The sequence below is a fragment of the Danio rerio genome, chromosome 13, assembly GCF_049306965.1.
Source record: "Danio rerio strain Tuebingen ecotype United States chromosome 13, GRCz12tu, whole genome shotgun sequence".
Taxonomy (NCBI): domain Eukaryota; kingdom Metazoa; phylum Chordata; class Actinopteri; order Cypriniformes; family Danionidae; genus Danio; species Danio rerio.
In genome coordinates, this window is record NC_133188.1 from 42,816,211 (window position 1) to 42,832,548 (window position 16,338).

General features: G+C 33.0%; 1 protein-coding gene across 8 annotated transcripts in view; it reads left to right on the top strand.

Moving 5' to 3' along the window:
- Window positions 1-16,081, top strand: part of tarbp1 (TAR (HIV-1) RNA binding protein 1) — a 46,062-nt gene extending 29,981 nt beyond the window's left edge. For 4 of the 8 annotated variants that reach the window (XM_073920223.1, XM_073920224.1, XM_001921839.9 and 1 more), the window contains exons 28-29: window positions 1,049-1,185; window positions 4,988-5,461. In XM_073920223.1, the coding sequence (XP_073776324.1) occupies window positions 1,049-1,185; window positions 4,988-5,147 (297 nt within the window). In that variant the 3' untranslated portion in view covers window positions 5,148-5,461. Of the gene's footprint in view, window positions 1-1,048; window positions 1,186-4,987; window positions 5,462-15,597 lie in introns of those variants that run through there. The other 4 variants (XM_073920221.1, XM_073920222.1, XM_073920219.1 and 1 more) reach the window with 2 other exon arrangements.
- The last annotated feature ends 257 nt before the right edge of the window (window positions 16,082-16,338 follow it).

Sequence of the window (16,338 nt, forward strand, 5' to 3'; positions counted from 1 at the left end):
AATTAGTTTTAATCTATTACTATTCCTACATAACAAAAAAAAAACTGTGGTAAAATATGTATTTAAAATATTAGACACTTCCAATGATATATTTCATGGCAAAAAAGGGATGTAAACTTAAAAATCAAAATAATATTACGTCATGACACGGGTATCATGATAATATTGTATCATTGGGAGTTTTGTTGTCGTATTGTATCACATTGTGATTCCCACCTCTGTCGGAATACTCAGAATCTCTAAGGGTAACCAAGACTGCTTAAAGCCTTGATTGAAGTTTTTTTTTAACCTTCTAAGATTGTTTAGGACCAGTTTTGAAATGCTGTTCACGCTAATTTGATTTTGTTTGATTTTTAGCTTGAAGTATATCAGGGTCAAAATATACTTCATTTTAGTTTCAGATATATAACATGTGTACCAATATAACATATGTACCAATTTAAATATGAACATAATGCTGCCTAAAGACATGCACAAAAAAGTAGTTTCAGTGAATATCTTGAAGCAAAACTTATTACTGTACCTTTAAAAGTAATTGCAAATCATTTTGCTTGATAATCCACATCATATTCTTAATCGCATTCAATCTGATACAGTAAACAAATCATGTTATTAAACATTTGTGTTTATATTAGATGACACGCAGTTGAGGAGTTTGGTAAATTATATCACAGTGTGTCAGATAGCCAATCAGGGCTCTCTGGGCTTTTCTGAAAGAGGCTTTTTTTTCTTCTTTTTTACAAACTGAAATTCAGTCAAAACAATACAGTTCAATACAGAAAATAATGAAAGATTGTGTTTTAAAAATAAAAGCATGTGTAATAAACAAATAAAATGGCATCATATGTCCTCATGTCCATTTTACATGTTTAATCTGATGCTGGACTGAACCTAGATATGACATCTAGATATGTTATTCAATCATGTGTACATGCATACATCAGCAAAATACATATGCTACTTTATGTGGTGACATGTTGAAAATGAGCTTTACAGATTGAGCCATTACGATTAATAAAATCTCAAGCTTTCTGCCTTCATTTTCCAGGTGAAGCCTGCTGAGTTGTCAGATTTCCTGCAGCTGAAGAAGAGCGAGGGATACTGGGTAATAGGCGTAGAGCAGACATCCAACAGCCAGAGTCTACAGGATTACACGTTTCCTGAGAAAAGCCTCCTACTGCTCGGGTAAACAACAGCTCCAACTTACTGCCCAGATTCTCACCCCAAAAAACTGTTTATATCCCTTAACTACAGTCATATATGACTGTCGTATTAGTTTTTTAGTCAGATTAGTAAATGTCCTTGCAGAGCAACTAATGTAATGTTTGCCAACCACAGCGCACTGCTAAGATATTCATGCACTTAAAGCCAAAACACAGCAGGTAAATAGGGTTAAATCTAAACTAAATGCTTATTAACACCATACTTCCATACAACACGACTGATTACATTAAGAATTGCAGACATGGATTTTCTAAAGTGTAATGTTTAAATTGAAAAAGAAGCCCATATTTAATAAATATGCAATAATTTATTCCTAATATCATCTATCATTTATTACAATGTCATATATTATAGTCAAATATTAACATACATACATAGTTAAAGTCAGAATTATTAGCCCCCCTTTGATTTATTTATTTACTTTTTAAAATATTTCCCAAATGTTGTTTAACAGAGAAAGGACATTTTCACAGTATGTCTGATAATATTTTTTCTTCTGGAGAAAGTCTTATTTGTTTTATTTTGGCTAATAAAAGCAGTTTTTAATTTTTTAAAAGCCTTTCAAGGTCCAAATTATAATGAGGCAAATTGTATACACTGCTCAAATCGTACACTTAACACAATGTAACTCCATGTCAGTCACACTTCTGTTAAATCAAACTACCCACTTAGGAAGCAACACCAATTGACAATCAATTTCAGATTCTGTAGTGCAAATGGAATAGACAACAGGTGGAAATTACAGGCAATTAGCAAGACACCCCCAATTAAGCACTGGTTCTGCAGGTGGTGACCACAGACCACTTCTCTTTTGAATGCTGGTGATGCTTTCACTCTTGTAGAACCATGAGACTGAGTCTACAACCCACACAAGTGGCTCAGGTAGTGCAGCTCGTCCAGGATGGTACATCAATGCGAGCTGTGGCAAAAAGGTTTGCTGTGTCGAGGATGCCGTGTCATTCAGATCTAGCATGTGTTATATTAGTGTTCACTTTATTTTTTTATTTTTTGAGCAGCATATTAATGTTCCTCTGTATTAATGTTTCACTGTAAAGTTTGTGTCAGTTATAATGAAGTGGAGGATTATGACTATGCAGGAGAGTTAAGGGGGGGAAATTTTAAAATTAAATAAAAAAAGAAGCTTTTTAAGATGTTTTCTTTTCATTAGTTGAAAAAAATGCTTAATGAATGGCTAAAAGTTAAACATGCATACTTTCACATCTTTTTTAGTAATATTTGATTTATATTTATCCTAAAAAGCACGATTGACTTAATTATTAAAATACTAGGTTGTTGTATATGAACAGAATGCAGAAACGAGCAATGTTTTTGATGGCTTTGATGAAGAGAGGTGTTGTCTTTCTGAAGCGGTGGGAGAATAGTGAGTGCTGACGGTGCAGTTTAACATTGTGAGGTTAATTGACGCATCTCTCCCTTTGAGATTTCCTCACCTCTGTATGAAACACAAGTCTTGACACGCCGAGTGCTCATCAGCAAAAACACACAACATTACCGCACAATTTACACATACAGCCATCTTTCAGTCTAAGATCAGTGATGAAGAAGCTTTGGATTTTATTTGATTTAATATGATGGGCAGTTTAACAGTTACAGTATCATTCAATCTGAAATCGGTGATGTTGCAGATTTATGTGTTTATTTATTTATTTATTCATTTATTTGTTTATGTACAATTAGAAAAAGCATCAACAATCACTAACCTTGGAATCACTGATGCCGCAGCTTTAGGGTATTTTTTAATTAATGTATTTTATACATAATCAAGGATCTGGCAACATTCAGCCTGAGATCAGTGATGTAGCAGCTTTCATTTGGTTCATAACTAAACATAAACCATCACTGACTTTGATTTAAATATTTTCAGAAAGAATTTTAAATTTAATTTTCTAAATTATATTTAATAATGATTTATTTATATTTTTATTAATTGATTTGGTCACACTTTAACGTACAATTCACGCTATTAAAAAAACATTAACTAGAATGTTTAGCTTGATAAACTACTAATTAGCTGATTATTTATAGTTAATAAGGGAGTATTTGGGTTGAGGTATTGGGCAGGATTAGGGATGTAAAATAAGATCATACTTTACAAGTGCTAATAAACAGTTATTATCCTAATAATAGGCAGGTAATAAGCCAGTAGTAAATGGACTGAATTGTTACTTAAGGTGTTCCCATTTATTAATAATTTATTTGGTTAATGTATAATTTAGAAAGCATCAACCATCATTCAGTCTGAGAAATATTCAGTCATTCATTTTTTTTCAACTTAGTCGTTTATTTATCAGGGGTCGCCACAGTGGAATGAACCGCCAAATATAACAGCATATGTTTTACACAGCGGCTCTTCCAGCCGCAACCCAGTACTGGGGAAACACCTATACACTCTCATTCACACACTACGTACAATTTAGTTCATCCACTTCACCTAGAGCACATGTCTTTGGGAGGCACCCGTAGGAAACCCACACAAACACGGGGAGAACATGCAAACTCCACACAGAAATGCCAACTGGCCCAGCCGGGACTCGAACCAGCGACCTTCTTGCTGTGAGGCAACAGTGCTAACCACTGAGCCACCGTGCCACATCTGAAAAATATTGTACATTAATATAAATTTAGCTATGAATAGCTGATAATGCAGACACTATTAGGACATTTTGCAATGTTGACCATATGTTATGTATATAACCAAACCAGTCAACTGTTTCCTCTGAAACCGCTCTGATACAGTATATTAATCACAATTAGGCTGTGTTTGAGTGAGTGTAGGCAAAATTCCCAGGGAGTCCAACTTGTCCCTGATCCCTTCAAAATGGATTAAAAACCACATGTTTTGTCATTCAAATAATTGTGTAAGTAGTTACACAACACACACTTCTGTGTCTGTGCGTGTGTAGTTTTTCTGATTGGTCTTGAAGCATCACTTGTGTTTGTAAAGCCTCCTGATGTTTCTGCACAGCAGGTGTGTGAATCTCTCCATTATTAAGCCTGATTATCTCTATCATGCAAAGCTACTGAGAGCCGAAGGCAGACGTATTATTTAAAAGATTGGCTCATTAGTTCAATCAGCTCCTTGATTATTTTTTTAGAACCATTCGAACTGAATTATTTACTGAAAATGAGACTAAAAGTAAATATAAGTTGTGCAAATAATAATGTTAGATTTAAAATTTTAGCATCATCAGCATCAGTAGTTGTAACAGTAAATGTTTCACTGTACTGAATATTTTAGTTTATTTTTATTCAGTTGAATATTCCTTCATTTTATTTTTAACAGAAATACAGGTTTTAAAGCACTGTTTGTTAAAACCAACAGTTTCTTGCAGTGCTTTTTTGTAATGAATGGAAAACAAATTACATTTGTCATCTCCCCTTTTTGGCTGATCCAAAAAACCATAATGTAATCTAAACCTTGTTTGTAATCTGAATCAGATTAGTGGTCTGTTACACCACTACTTTTTATAAACCCTTCCAGTAAGCTTTTGTATTGTTTAATTTAGGATTGAAGTCATCTATATAAGCTAGTGCTCCTCATAACATTTATATTTCACTCAATAAAAAGTGAAATCAATAAAAAGATCCATTTGTATTCAGAGCGCTAAAGAGATTTTTGCTAAAAACTAAAACTGTGCATAATAGTTTATATGTTCTGGCTGTATTTTTTATGAAAGCTTGATCATATGACCCAGGGTGTTTTTGTGTGTTGACTGTTTTGCTCTATTGTATCTCTGCACAGTAATGAAAGAGAAGGTATTCCTGCCAATGTGCTGCAGCTGCTGGACGTGTGTGTGGAGATTCCTCAGTTCGGTGTCACTCGCTCCCTCAATGTGCACGTCAGCGCCGCACTCCTGGTGTGGGAGTACACGAGACAGCATTCAGGATGCAACACTGCCTAATAAAACTCACCAATTCACTCAACACTCTTCTGTGTTTTAGCAGAACACGTCGACGATGTTTAGGAGATGCTGCATTGAACTGTTTCTTAATGATGCGAATCAAATGAGTCAAAAGATTCACTCTGCTTGATGGGATTCTGAAGATTTTATTAGAAAGATGGAGAACTGCATCATATGTGTGTAAATGTGCTATCTATACACTGTTATCCTTGTGTTGTGGCATTTAAAAGTGATGAATATTCAAGTTTTATTTTCTATTTTAAATGAAATATTTAATTTTTTTTTATTTAGTTACAAATAAACTTTGTTACAAATTGAACGCCTCAAAGTGTTTGTAATTGCATTCTGTAAACACAATGTATTTATATATTTGTATTCTCTTGGTCATGCTTTGTTTTTATTTATGGTTTTTATAGATCTCTTTTGTACAGTAAAACAACTTCAAAGCTAGAATTATTTGGTTGTGAAAATAATATACTTAAAATATTTAGTTCTAGCTTTTAATTTCAGTATACATGTGAATTTTACTTTAGTGTTTTATAAACCTTGTACAAAAATGTAAAACTTTTTTTAGTCATAACTTTAAATTTTGTTTTCTAATAACAGTTTGTGTATCAAGATAGTTTTTTTTTTTTAAATACCAATTACATCTATTTGAAAATCTTAAAGGGATAGTTCACCCAAAACAGACAATTGTCATTTACTCACCCTTCATTTGTTCTAACTTCAGAACTTGTTTCTTGTTAAACGCAAAATAATACATTTTGAAGAAAGCTGTATAAATGTAAACAGTGACTTCCAAACTATTTGTTTATCCTACTATGGAAGTCAATGTTTACATGGTTTTAAGTTTTCTTCAAAATGTCTTTAGAGTACAACAGAATAAAGACACATTGGTAGGGCAGGACAGAATCTACAGTACAGACATATTTTACTATTTCTGCTGAGAATTTTGTATCAAAACTTAATATATGAAATAAAATATCATACCTTTATAAATAGAAATGTTCAATTCAATTCACCTTTATTTGTACAGCGCTTTTACAATGTAGATTGTGTCAAAGCAGCTTCACATAAAAGATCATAGTAAATTGAATCAGTGTAGTTTATTTTTCAAAGTTTAAGTTCAGTTCAGTTTAGCTCAGTTCAGTGTGGTTTAATAATCACTACTGAGAGTTCAAACACTGAAGAGCAATCCATCGATGCGTAGTTCTACAGGTTTCGAACCATGCAAGCTAGTGGCGAGGAAAAAAACTTCACCAATTGGCGAGAGTGAAGAAAAAAAAATCTCAAGAGGACCAGGCTCAGATGGGCAAAAAAAATTATATAAATATATCAATAAATAATATAATATGATGAATAGAAATAAAATACCTTTTTTTTACTTTAATGTAAACAATGCAAATCCAATTAGATCCACTTATTTGGTAAACAAAGCAAGTTTTATAATATATCAAATATGAAAACAATTACTTTTCAAACTTTTGTAAATAAATCAATTGAACATTTTCATATTAGTCAATAATATTGAAATTAATAATAATATAAAAACAGAATAAATACAAATATACACATATTTACACAAGTAAATAAAGACCATTTTTATGCGCACAGTATCCGTGTGGGCTATAGCTAGCTTCAAGATTGAGGCAGGGATACAATTGAGGAGTAAATTTAAAAAAAAAATATTAGGTGATCTACCCCTTTAAGAAACGAAACTATTCAAACGAAGCAAATAATCAACTGGTGCTCTTGTAATTCACAAGTCAAGCGTTTGATTTTTTTTTCCATGTTGTCATCGCTGGAGATTAACTGAAGGCTGATGGAGACCCTGGAGATGATAAACTGCACTGTCAGACATAAATCAAATGGAGATGCAGAGAGTAGGCGGGGAAGCTGATCTTAGTGAGCGTTACATCAAATGAGTTTTTGATCAAGCGTTTTGCATTATGAAGGAATATTTTCTTTTTCAACTTTAAAATGGACAAGTTGTTTATGACGCACCTCACCTCGGGATACTTCGACAGAAAGTTTCCACATCAGGTTTAATCCGAGTACCTGTTTCCTGATGGAGTCCTCAGGTGGTCATGATGATGAGTGGTTGAGCTCGGATGAATCTGAGTTTACTCTCCATCCTTCGGTGAATAACTCGACTGTTCCCCCCCAAACGCTTCTGGTGCTGGAGACTCTGATGGTGTTCATGAGTCTGGCCGCGGTCATGGGTGAGCTTTAAACCACACTATCTGTCTGTCACTGTGTTAACGGTAAAAGGCGGAGGCTGTGCGATGTTTTATTTCTTTACGATAACAATATTGTAATTGTGTGTGTGGGAAAAATGATCACAAGTCCAAAAGCATTAACTCAGGGTTTAAATCTCATGCATTCAGTGACACACAACTTTAACAGGCTCACACGCCACATGTCTTGCCGGTAGACTATATATATATTAGCTACAATTAATGGACGAACCTGATTTTAGAATTTAACGTAGCTGTTTGTGGCCTAAATTACGTGACCCAGCCGAAAAGACGTTTGTCAGTGGCTAACATAAATTTCAACATTGTGTAACACCAATCTACCCAACGCGAATAAAGGCAATATAGACCAGTGTAATTTATACATGAAAACTGAGCAATAAAACCATGAATAAACATCTGATTTTTTTTTTGGAATTAAACAGTACAATATAGTGAAACAATTAATTTTTAAAAAATGGTTTATTTACCAGTAAATAAGTTTCACTAAGTAAATAAGTGAGTTTATTTTCACTGTAACTAATTTTTTTTAATTACTATTATTATAAAAGTCTCATATGCAATTGCAAATAAATGTTGTAAAACTTGATATTTAAATAAAAGCTAGTAAGATTCGTGAGAAGTTTTTTATATCGCAAGTATTAAATTAGGAATATTATACAATTTATATAAAATATTTACTTTTTTCAAAGACATGATATAACCAGTCAATGTCCCTTTTTTCTTTAAATTAAGATGTGCACATCAACCAAAAAGCTGAATAAACGATTCCATTGATTTAGTTAGGATAGGACAATCGTTGGTTGAGATGTACAACTCTGAAATTTAATGGTTAAAATAAATTAAATCTTGAGGAAATCAGTGGTCTATAGCTACTTGCTCAGCAATGCACATTACTTGAGTTTTGCTTTATTTACAGAAGAATTTTTTGTCTTTACTAAACGATCTTTACCTATATTCAAATGATTTTTGGCATAAAAGAAAACCCATAATTTTGACGTTCTATGTATTTTTAGCTATAGCAACATAATACTAAGACTACAGTTTTGTGTTCCAGGGTCATATTTTATTTGTAAATGGTCACATGAATAATAGTAAACGCATGCACATTACTGTAAAAGCAAGAGTGAAATACATTTTCACATTCAAGATCTGAATTAAAAATCATCACTGGTTGTTACTGTAGTGGGCAATTTAACATTGGTCATATATTAAATTAGGGGTGCTCAACCCTGTTACTAGAGATCTACCATCCTCCAGAGTTCAGCTCCAACCCTGTTCAAACACCTGAATCAATTAATAGGGACCTGAAGCAGCACTTGATAATTACAGTCAGGTGTGTTTAATATGGGTTGCTTGCAAGGAAATCAGTAGGAAGGTAGCTCTCAAGGAACAGGGTTGGCCACCAATGTATTAAATGATGAGCTGCAGAAGTGCAGAAGAAGATCAGCCCGTGGAAGCTGAGTGTCCAGGAGCAGGAGCCAGAGCTCATGGCCCAGCAGAGAGCCTTACGCCTGGGCAAACTCACCAGCAGCCTCCTGGTGGTCGCATCGCTCATTGACAAGCCCACCAATTTGGGCGGTAAGGCTCATTAATTTGAATAGCAATGTTTAGGAAAAAGAATGTAATCAGAAAATAGTTCAATCATAATCAAATTTTAAACAACTGTTGAATTGCTGTCATTTAATTTCATTAAGATTATAATATATTTTTATTAAATGTGCACATTGAGATTATTATATATTATTATAATTTTTTTTATTGTACATTTTTATAACATATATTTTGAGATAATAATAATAATTATACTTCTAAATAATAATATAAACAAATAAATAAAACTTATGGTAAATGTAGTTTTTTGAACTTAGTCATAATTTTTATTATTAATATTTTTATTGTTTATTATTATTATTTTCAATAAGAAACCCTTGGGTATTGTAATTTTTTTATTTGTTGCTCTGCAATTAAATCTTGTAAATAAATAAATAAATATCAGTGCAATTTGAGCAAACTGCTTAATTTTTTATGTAATTTTCATCGGCCCTTGCTGCAGTGTCACATAATGAAAACAGTTAGGCTGTTAAATTTTTTTTTGCTCCCACAACTTATTTTGAGCGCACAAATTAATACTTTGTTCTCCCTGCTGTGAGTCTGACATTGTTTTTGTCAAGATCTGTTTTTGTTTTCTTCTGATCATTGCAACTATACAAAGACATTTAACATAATCTTTTTTCTTCTGCATCTCCCAACACATTAGTTTTAACACAAGCTCATCACATTTCATCACATTCATCACTAGCCATTTATTGTTAGTTTGATCAACATATAGTATTCATTCATGCAGTTTTTTTTTCCTGAGTCGCCATTCCTGCATAAATATTGATGTGCTCTCCTGCATTTAATTTAAAGAATACACTGAAAAAGTTACTTATGGGTTTAATATTAAAATAGTCAACTATGACTTCATTCTTTTTTATTAGCAGTGTTGCAAAACAATAATGCTATTTAATATATAATCTCTTCATGATTTTTTTTAATGATTAGAATGTTTAAAAAAACAGCATTAACAATTATCAGTGTCATTATTGTCTCTTTTGATCAATTTAAAGCATATATTCTGAATAAAATCTCTGCAATAAATACATGTATATATGTGTGTGCGTTTGTGTGTCTGTTTCAGGTTTGTGCAGAACTTGTGAGATCTTTGGCGCCAAAGCTCTGGTTCTGGACAGTTTACGACATGTTAATGACAAACAGTTTCAGGCTCTCAGCGTGTCTTCGGAGTTGTGGCTGCCAATGATGGAGGTGAGTGTGTGTACCATATCCTAGATTTAAACCATATCTTAAACCATAGCTTTTTCTCATACTTTAGGCAATATTTGAAAACTTGACATAAAATTCTAAAGTAGTATGGGTGGTTTGGTGGTACTTGATTTAAGTTTAACCTCTTAAAAACATTTTTTTTAAATGTCCATGTGGATTGCCGAAGTAATGCTTTATGGCTCTATTGAGTGTCCTTGTTGCAAATTAATAAATTACTGTTGCTGAGTTACATCTATCCAAATCAGTCACCAGTTATGAAAGCTAGAATTTTTAATCTTTCAAATCATATATAGTTTATCATGATTGCTCTGTTTAGACTACAACATTATGGTGTAAAAATGTTACCATAATTGGTCCCACTGGTTGTCGGGTGACAGTAAATTAGTTTTAATCTATTACTATTCCTACATAACAAAAAAAAAAACTGTGGTAAAATATGTATTTAAAATATTAGACACTTCCAATGATATATTTCATGGCAAAAAAGGGATGTAAACTTAAAAATCAAAATAATATTACGTCATGACACGGGTATCATGATAATATTGTATCATTGGGAGTTTTGTTGTCGTATTGTATCACATTGTGATTCCCACCTCTGTCGGAATACTCAGAATCTCTAAGGGTAACCAAGACTGCTTAAAGCCTTGATTGAAGTTTTTTTTTAACCTTCTAAGATTGTTTAGGACCAGTTTTGAAATGCTGTTCACGCTAATTTGATTTTGTTTGATTTTTAGCTTGAAGTATATCAGGGTCATAATATACTTCATTTTAGTTTCAGGTATATAACATGTGTACCAATATAACATATGTACCAATTTAAATATGAACATAATGCTGCCTAAAGACATGCACAAAAAAGTAGTTTCAGTGAATATCTTGAAGCAAAACTTATTACTGTACCTTTAAAAGTAATTGCAAATCATTTTGCTTGATAATCCACATCATATTCTTAATCGCATTCAATCTGATACAGTAAACAAATCCTGTTATTAAACATTTGTGTTTATATTAGATGACACGCAGTTGAGGAGTTTGGTAAATTATATCACAGTGTGTCAGATAGCCAATCAGGGCTCTCTGGGCTTTTCTGAAAGAGGCTTTTCTTTCTTCTTTTTTACAAACTGAAATTCAGTCAGAACAATACAGTTCAATACAGAAAATAATGAAAGATTGTGTTTTAAAAATAAAAGCATGTGTAATAAACAAATAAAATGGCATCATATGTCCTCATGTCCATTTTACATGTTTAATCTGATGCTGGACTGAACCTAGATATGACATCTAGATATGTTATTCAATCATGTGTACATGCATACATCAGCAAAATACATATGCTACTTTATGTGGTGACATGTTAAAAAATGAGCTTTACAGATTGAGCCATTACGATTAATAAAATCTTAAGCTTTCTGCCTTCATTTTCCAGGTGAAGCCTGCTGAGTTGTCAGATTTCCTGCAGCTGAAGAAGAGCGAGGGATACTGGGTAATAGGCGTAGAGCAGACATCCAACAGCCAGAGTCTACAGGATTACACGTTTCCTGAGAAAAGCCTCCTACTGCTCGGGTAAACAACAGCTCCAACTTACTGCCCAGATTCTCACCCCAAAAAACTGTTTATATCCCTTAACTACAGTCATATGACTGTCGTATTAGTTTTTTAGTCAGATTAGTAAATGTCCTTGCAGAGCAACTAATGTAATGTTTGCCAACCACAGCGCACTGCTAAGATATTCATGCACCAAAAGCAGGTAAATAGGGTTAAATCTAAACTTAATGCTTATCAACACCATACTTCCATACAACACGACTGATTACATTAAGAATTGCAGACATGGATTTTCTAAAGTGTAATGTTTAAATTGAAAAATGAGCCCATATTTAATAAATATGCAATAATTTATTCCTAATATCATATATCATTTATTACAATGTCATATATTATAGTCAAATATTAACATTCATACATAGTTAAAGTCAGAATTATTAGCCCCCCTTTGATTTTTTTTATTTTTATTTACTTTTTAAAATATTTCCCAAATGTTGTTTAACAGAGAAGGGAAATTTTCACAGTATGTCTGATAATATTTTTTCTTCTGGAGAAAGTCTTATTTGTTTTATTTTGGCTAATAAAAGCAGTTTTTAATTTTTTAAAAGCCATTCAAGGTCCAAATTATAATGAGGCAAATTATATACACTGCTCAAATGGTACACTTAACACAATGTAACTCCATGTCAATCACACTTCTGTTAAATCAAACTGGCCACTTAGGAAGCAACACCAATTGACAATCAATTTCAGATTCCGTAGTGCAAATGGAATAGACAACAGGTAAAAATTACAGGCAATTAGCAAGACACCCCCAATTAAGCACTGGTTCTGCAGGTGGTGACCACAGACCACTTCTCTTTTGAATGCTGGTGATGCTTTCACTCTTGTAGTACCATGAGACTGAGTCTACAACCCACACAAGTGGCTCAGGTAGTGCAGCTCATCCAGGATGGTACATCAATGCGAGCTGTGGCAAAAAGGTTTGCTGTGTCGAGGATGCTGTGTCATTCAGATCTAGCATGTGTTATATTAGTGTTCACTTTATTTTTTTATTTTTTGAGCAGTATATTAATGTTCCTCTGTATTAATGTTTCACTGTAAAGTTTGTGTCAGTTATAATGAAGTGGAGGATTAGGACTATGCAGGAGAGTTAAGGGGGGGAAATTTTAAAATTAAATAAAAAAAGAAGCTTTTTAGGATGTTTTCTTTTCATTAGTTGAAAAAAATGCTTAATGAATGGCTAAAAGTTAAACATGCATACTTTCACATCTTTTTTTAGTAATATTTGATTTATATTTTTCCTAAAAAGCACGATTGACTTAATTATTAAAATACTAAGAGGTTGTTGTATATGAACAGAATGCAGAAACGAGCAATGTTTTTGGATGGCTTTGATAAAGAGAGAGTTGTTGTCTTTCTGAAGCGGTGGGAGAATAGTGTGTGCTGACGGTGCAGTTTAACATTGTGAGGTTAATTGACGCATCTCTCCCTTTGAGATTTCCTCACCTCTGTATGAAACACAAGTCTTGACACGCCGAGTGCTCATCAGTAAAAACACACAACATTACCGCACAATTTACACATACAGCCATCATTCAGTCTAAGATCAGTGATGAAGAAGCTTTGGATTTTATTTGATTTAATATGATGGGCAGTTTAACAGTTACAGTATCATTCAATCTGAAATCGGTGATGTTGCAGATTTATGTGTTTATTTATTTATTGATTCATTTATTTGTTTATGTACAATTAGAAAAAGCATCAACAATCACTAACCTTGGAATCACTGATGCTGCAGCTTTAGGGTATTTTTTTTAATTAATGTATTTTATACATAATCAAGGATCTGGCAACATTCAGCCTGAGATCAGTGATGTAGCAGCTTTCATTTGGTTCATAACTAAACATAAACCATCACTGACTTTGATTTAAATATTTTCAGAAAGAAGTTTAAATTTAATTTTCTAAATTATATTTAATAATGATTTATTTATATTTTTATTAATTGATTTGGTCACACTTTAACGTACAATTCACGCTATTAAAAAAACATTAACTAGAATGTTTAGCTTGATAAATTACTAATTAGCTGATTATTTATAGTTAATAAGGGAGTATTTGGGTTGAGGTATTGGGCAGGATTAGGGATGTAAAATAAGATCATAGTTTACAAGTGCTAATAAACAGTTATTATCCTAATAATAGGCAGGTAATAAGCCAGTAGTAAATGGACTGAATTGTTACTTAAGGTGTTCCCATTTATTAATAATTTATTTGGTTAATGTATAATTTAGAAAGCATCAACCATCATTCAGTCTGAGAAATATTCAGTCATTCATTTTTTTTCAACTTAGTCGTTTATTTATCAGGGGTCGCCACAGTGGAATGAACCGCTAAATATAACAGCATATGTTTTACACAGCGGCTCTTCCAGCCGCAACCCAGTACTGGGGCAACACCTATACACTCTCATTCACACACTACGTACAATTTAGTTCATCCACTTCACCTAGAGCACATGTCTTTGGGAGGCACCCGGAGGAAACCCACACAAACACGGGGAGAACATGCAAACTCCACACAGAAATGCCAACTGGCCCAGCCGGGACTCGAACCAGCGACCTTCTTGCTGTGAGGCAACAGTGCTAACCACTGAGCCACCGTGCCACATCTGAAAAATATTGTACATTTATATAAATTTAGCTATAAATAGCTGATAATGCAGACACTATTAGGACATTTTGCAATGTTGACCATATGTTATGTATATAACCAAACCAGTCAACTGTTTCCTCTGAAACCGCTCTGATACAGTATATTAATCACAATTAGGCTGTGTTTGAGTCAGTGTAGGCAAAATTCCCAGGGAGTCCAACTTGTCCCTGATCCCTTCAAAATAGATTAAAAACCACATGTTTTGTCATTCAAATAATTGTGTAAGTAGTTACACAACACACACTTCTGTGTCTGTGCGTGTGTAGTTTTTCTGATTGGTCTTGAAGCATCACTTGTGTTTGTAAAGCCTCCTGATGTTTCTGCACAGCAGGTGTGTGAATCTCTCCATTATTAAGCCTGATTATCTCTATCATGCAAAGCTACTGAGAGCCGAAGGCAGACGTATTATTTAAAAGATTGGCTCATTAGTTCAATCAGCTCCTTGATTATTTTTTTTAGAACCATTCGAACTGAATTATTTACTGAAAATGAGACTAAAAGTAAATATAAGTTGTGCAAATAATAATGTTAGATTTAAAATTTTAGCATCATCAGCATCAGTAGTTGTAACAGTAAATGTTTCACTGTACTGAATATTTTAGTTTATTTTTATTCAGTTGAATATTCCTTCATTTTATTTTTAACAGAAATACAGGTTTTAAAGCACTGTTTGTTAAAACCAACAGTTTCTTGCAGTGCTTTTTTGTAATGAATGGAAAACAAATGACATTTGTCATCTCCCTTTTTGGCTGATCCAAAAAACCATACTGTAATCTAAACCTTGTTTGTAATCTGAATCAGATTAGTGATGTTACACCACTACTTTTTATAAACCCTTCCAGTAAGCTTTTGTATTGTTTAATTTAGGATTGAAGTCATCTATATAAGCTAGTGCTCCTCATAACATTTATATTTCACTCAATAAAAAGTGAAATCAATAAAAAGATCCATTTGTATTCAGAGCGCTAAAGAGATTTTTGCTAAAAACTAAAACTGTGCATAATAGTTTATATGTTCTGGCTGTATTTTTTATGAAAGCTTGATCATATGACCCAGGGTGTTTTTGTGTGTTGACTGTTTTGCTCTATTGTATCTCTGCACAGAAATGAAAGAGAAGGTATTCCTGCCAATGTGCTGCAGCTGCTGGACGTGTGTGTGGAGATTCCTCAGTTCGGTGTCACTCGCTCCCTCAATGTGCACGTCAGCGCCGCACTCCTGGTGTGGGAGTACACGAGACAGCATTCAGGATGCAACACTGCCTAATAAAACTCACCAATTCACTCAACACTCTTCTGTGTTTTAGCAGAACACGTCTGACGATGTTTAGGAGATGCTGCATTGAACTGTTTCTTAATGATGCGAATCAAATGAGTCAAAAGATTCACTCTGCTTGATGGGATTCTGAAGATTTTATTAGAAAGATGGAGAACTGCATCATATGTGTGTAAATGTGCTATCTATACACTGTTATCCTTGTGTTGTGGCATTTAAAAGTGATGAATATTCAAGTTTTATTTTCTATTTTAAATGAAATATTTAAATTTTTTTTATTTAGTTACAAATAAACTTTGTTACAAATTGAACGCCTCTAAGTGTTTGTAATTGCATTCTGTAAACACAATGTATTTATATATTTGTATTCTCTTGGTCATGCTTTGTTTTTATTTATGGTTTTTATAGATCTCTTTTGTACAGTAAAACAACTTCAAAGCTAGAATTATTTGGTTGTGAAAATAATATACTTAAAATATTTAGTTCTAGCTTTTAATTTCAGTATACATGTGAATTTTACTTTAGTGTTTTATAAACCTTGTACAAAAATGTAAAACTTTTTTTAGTCATAA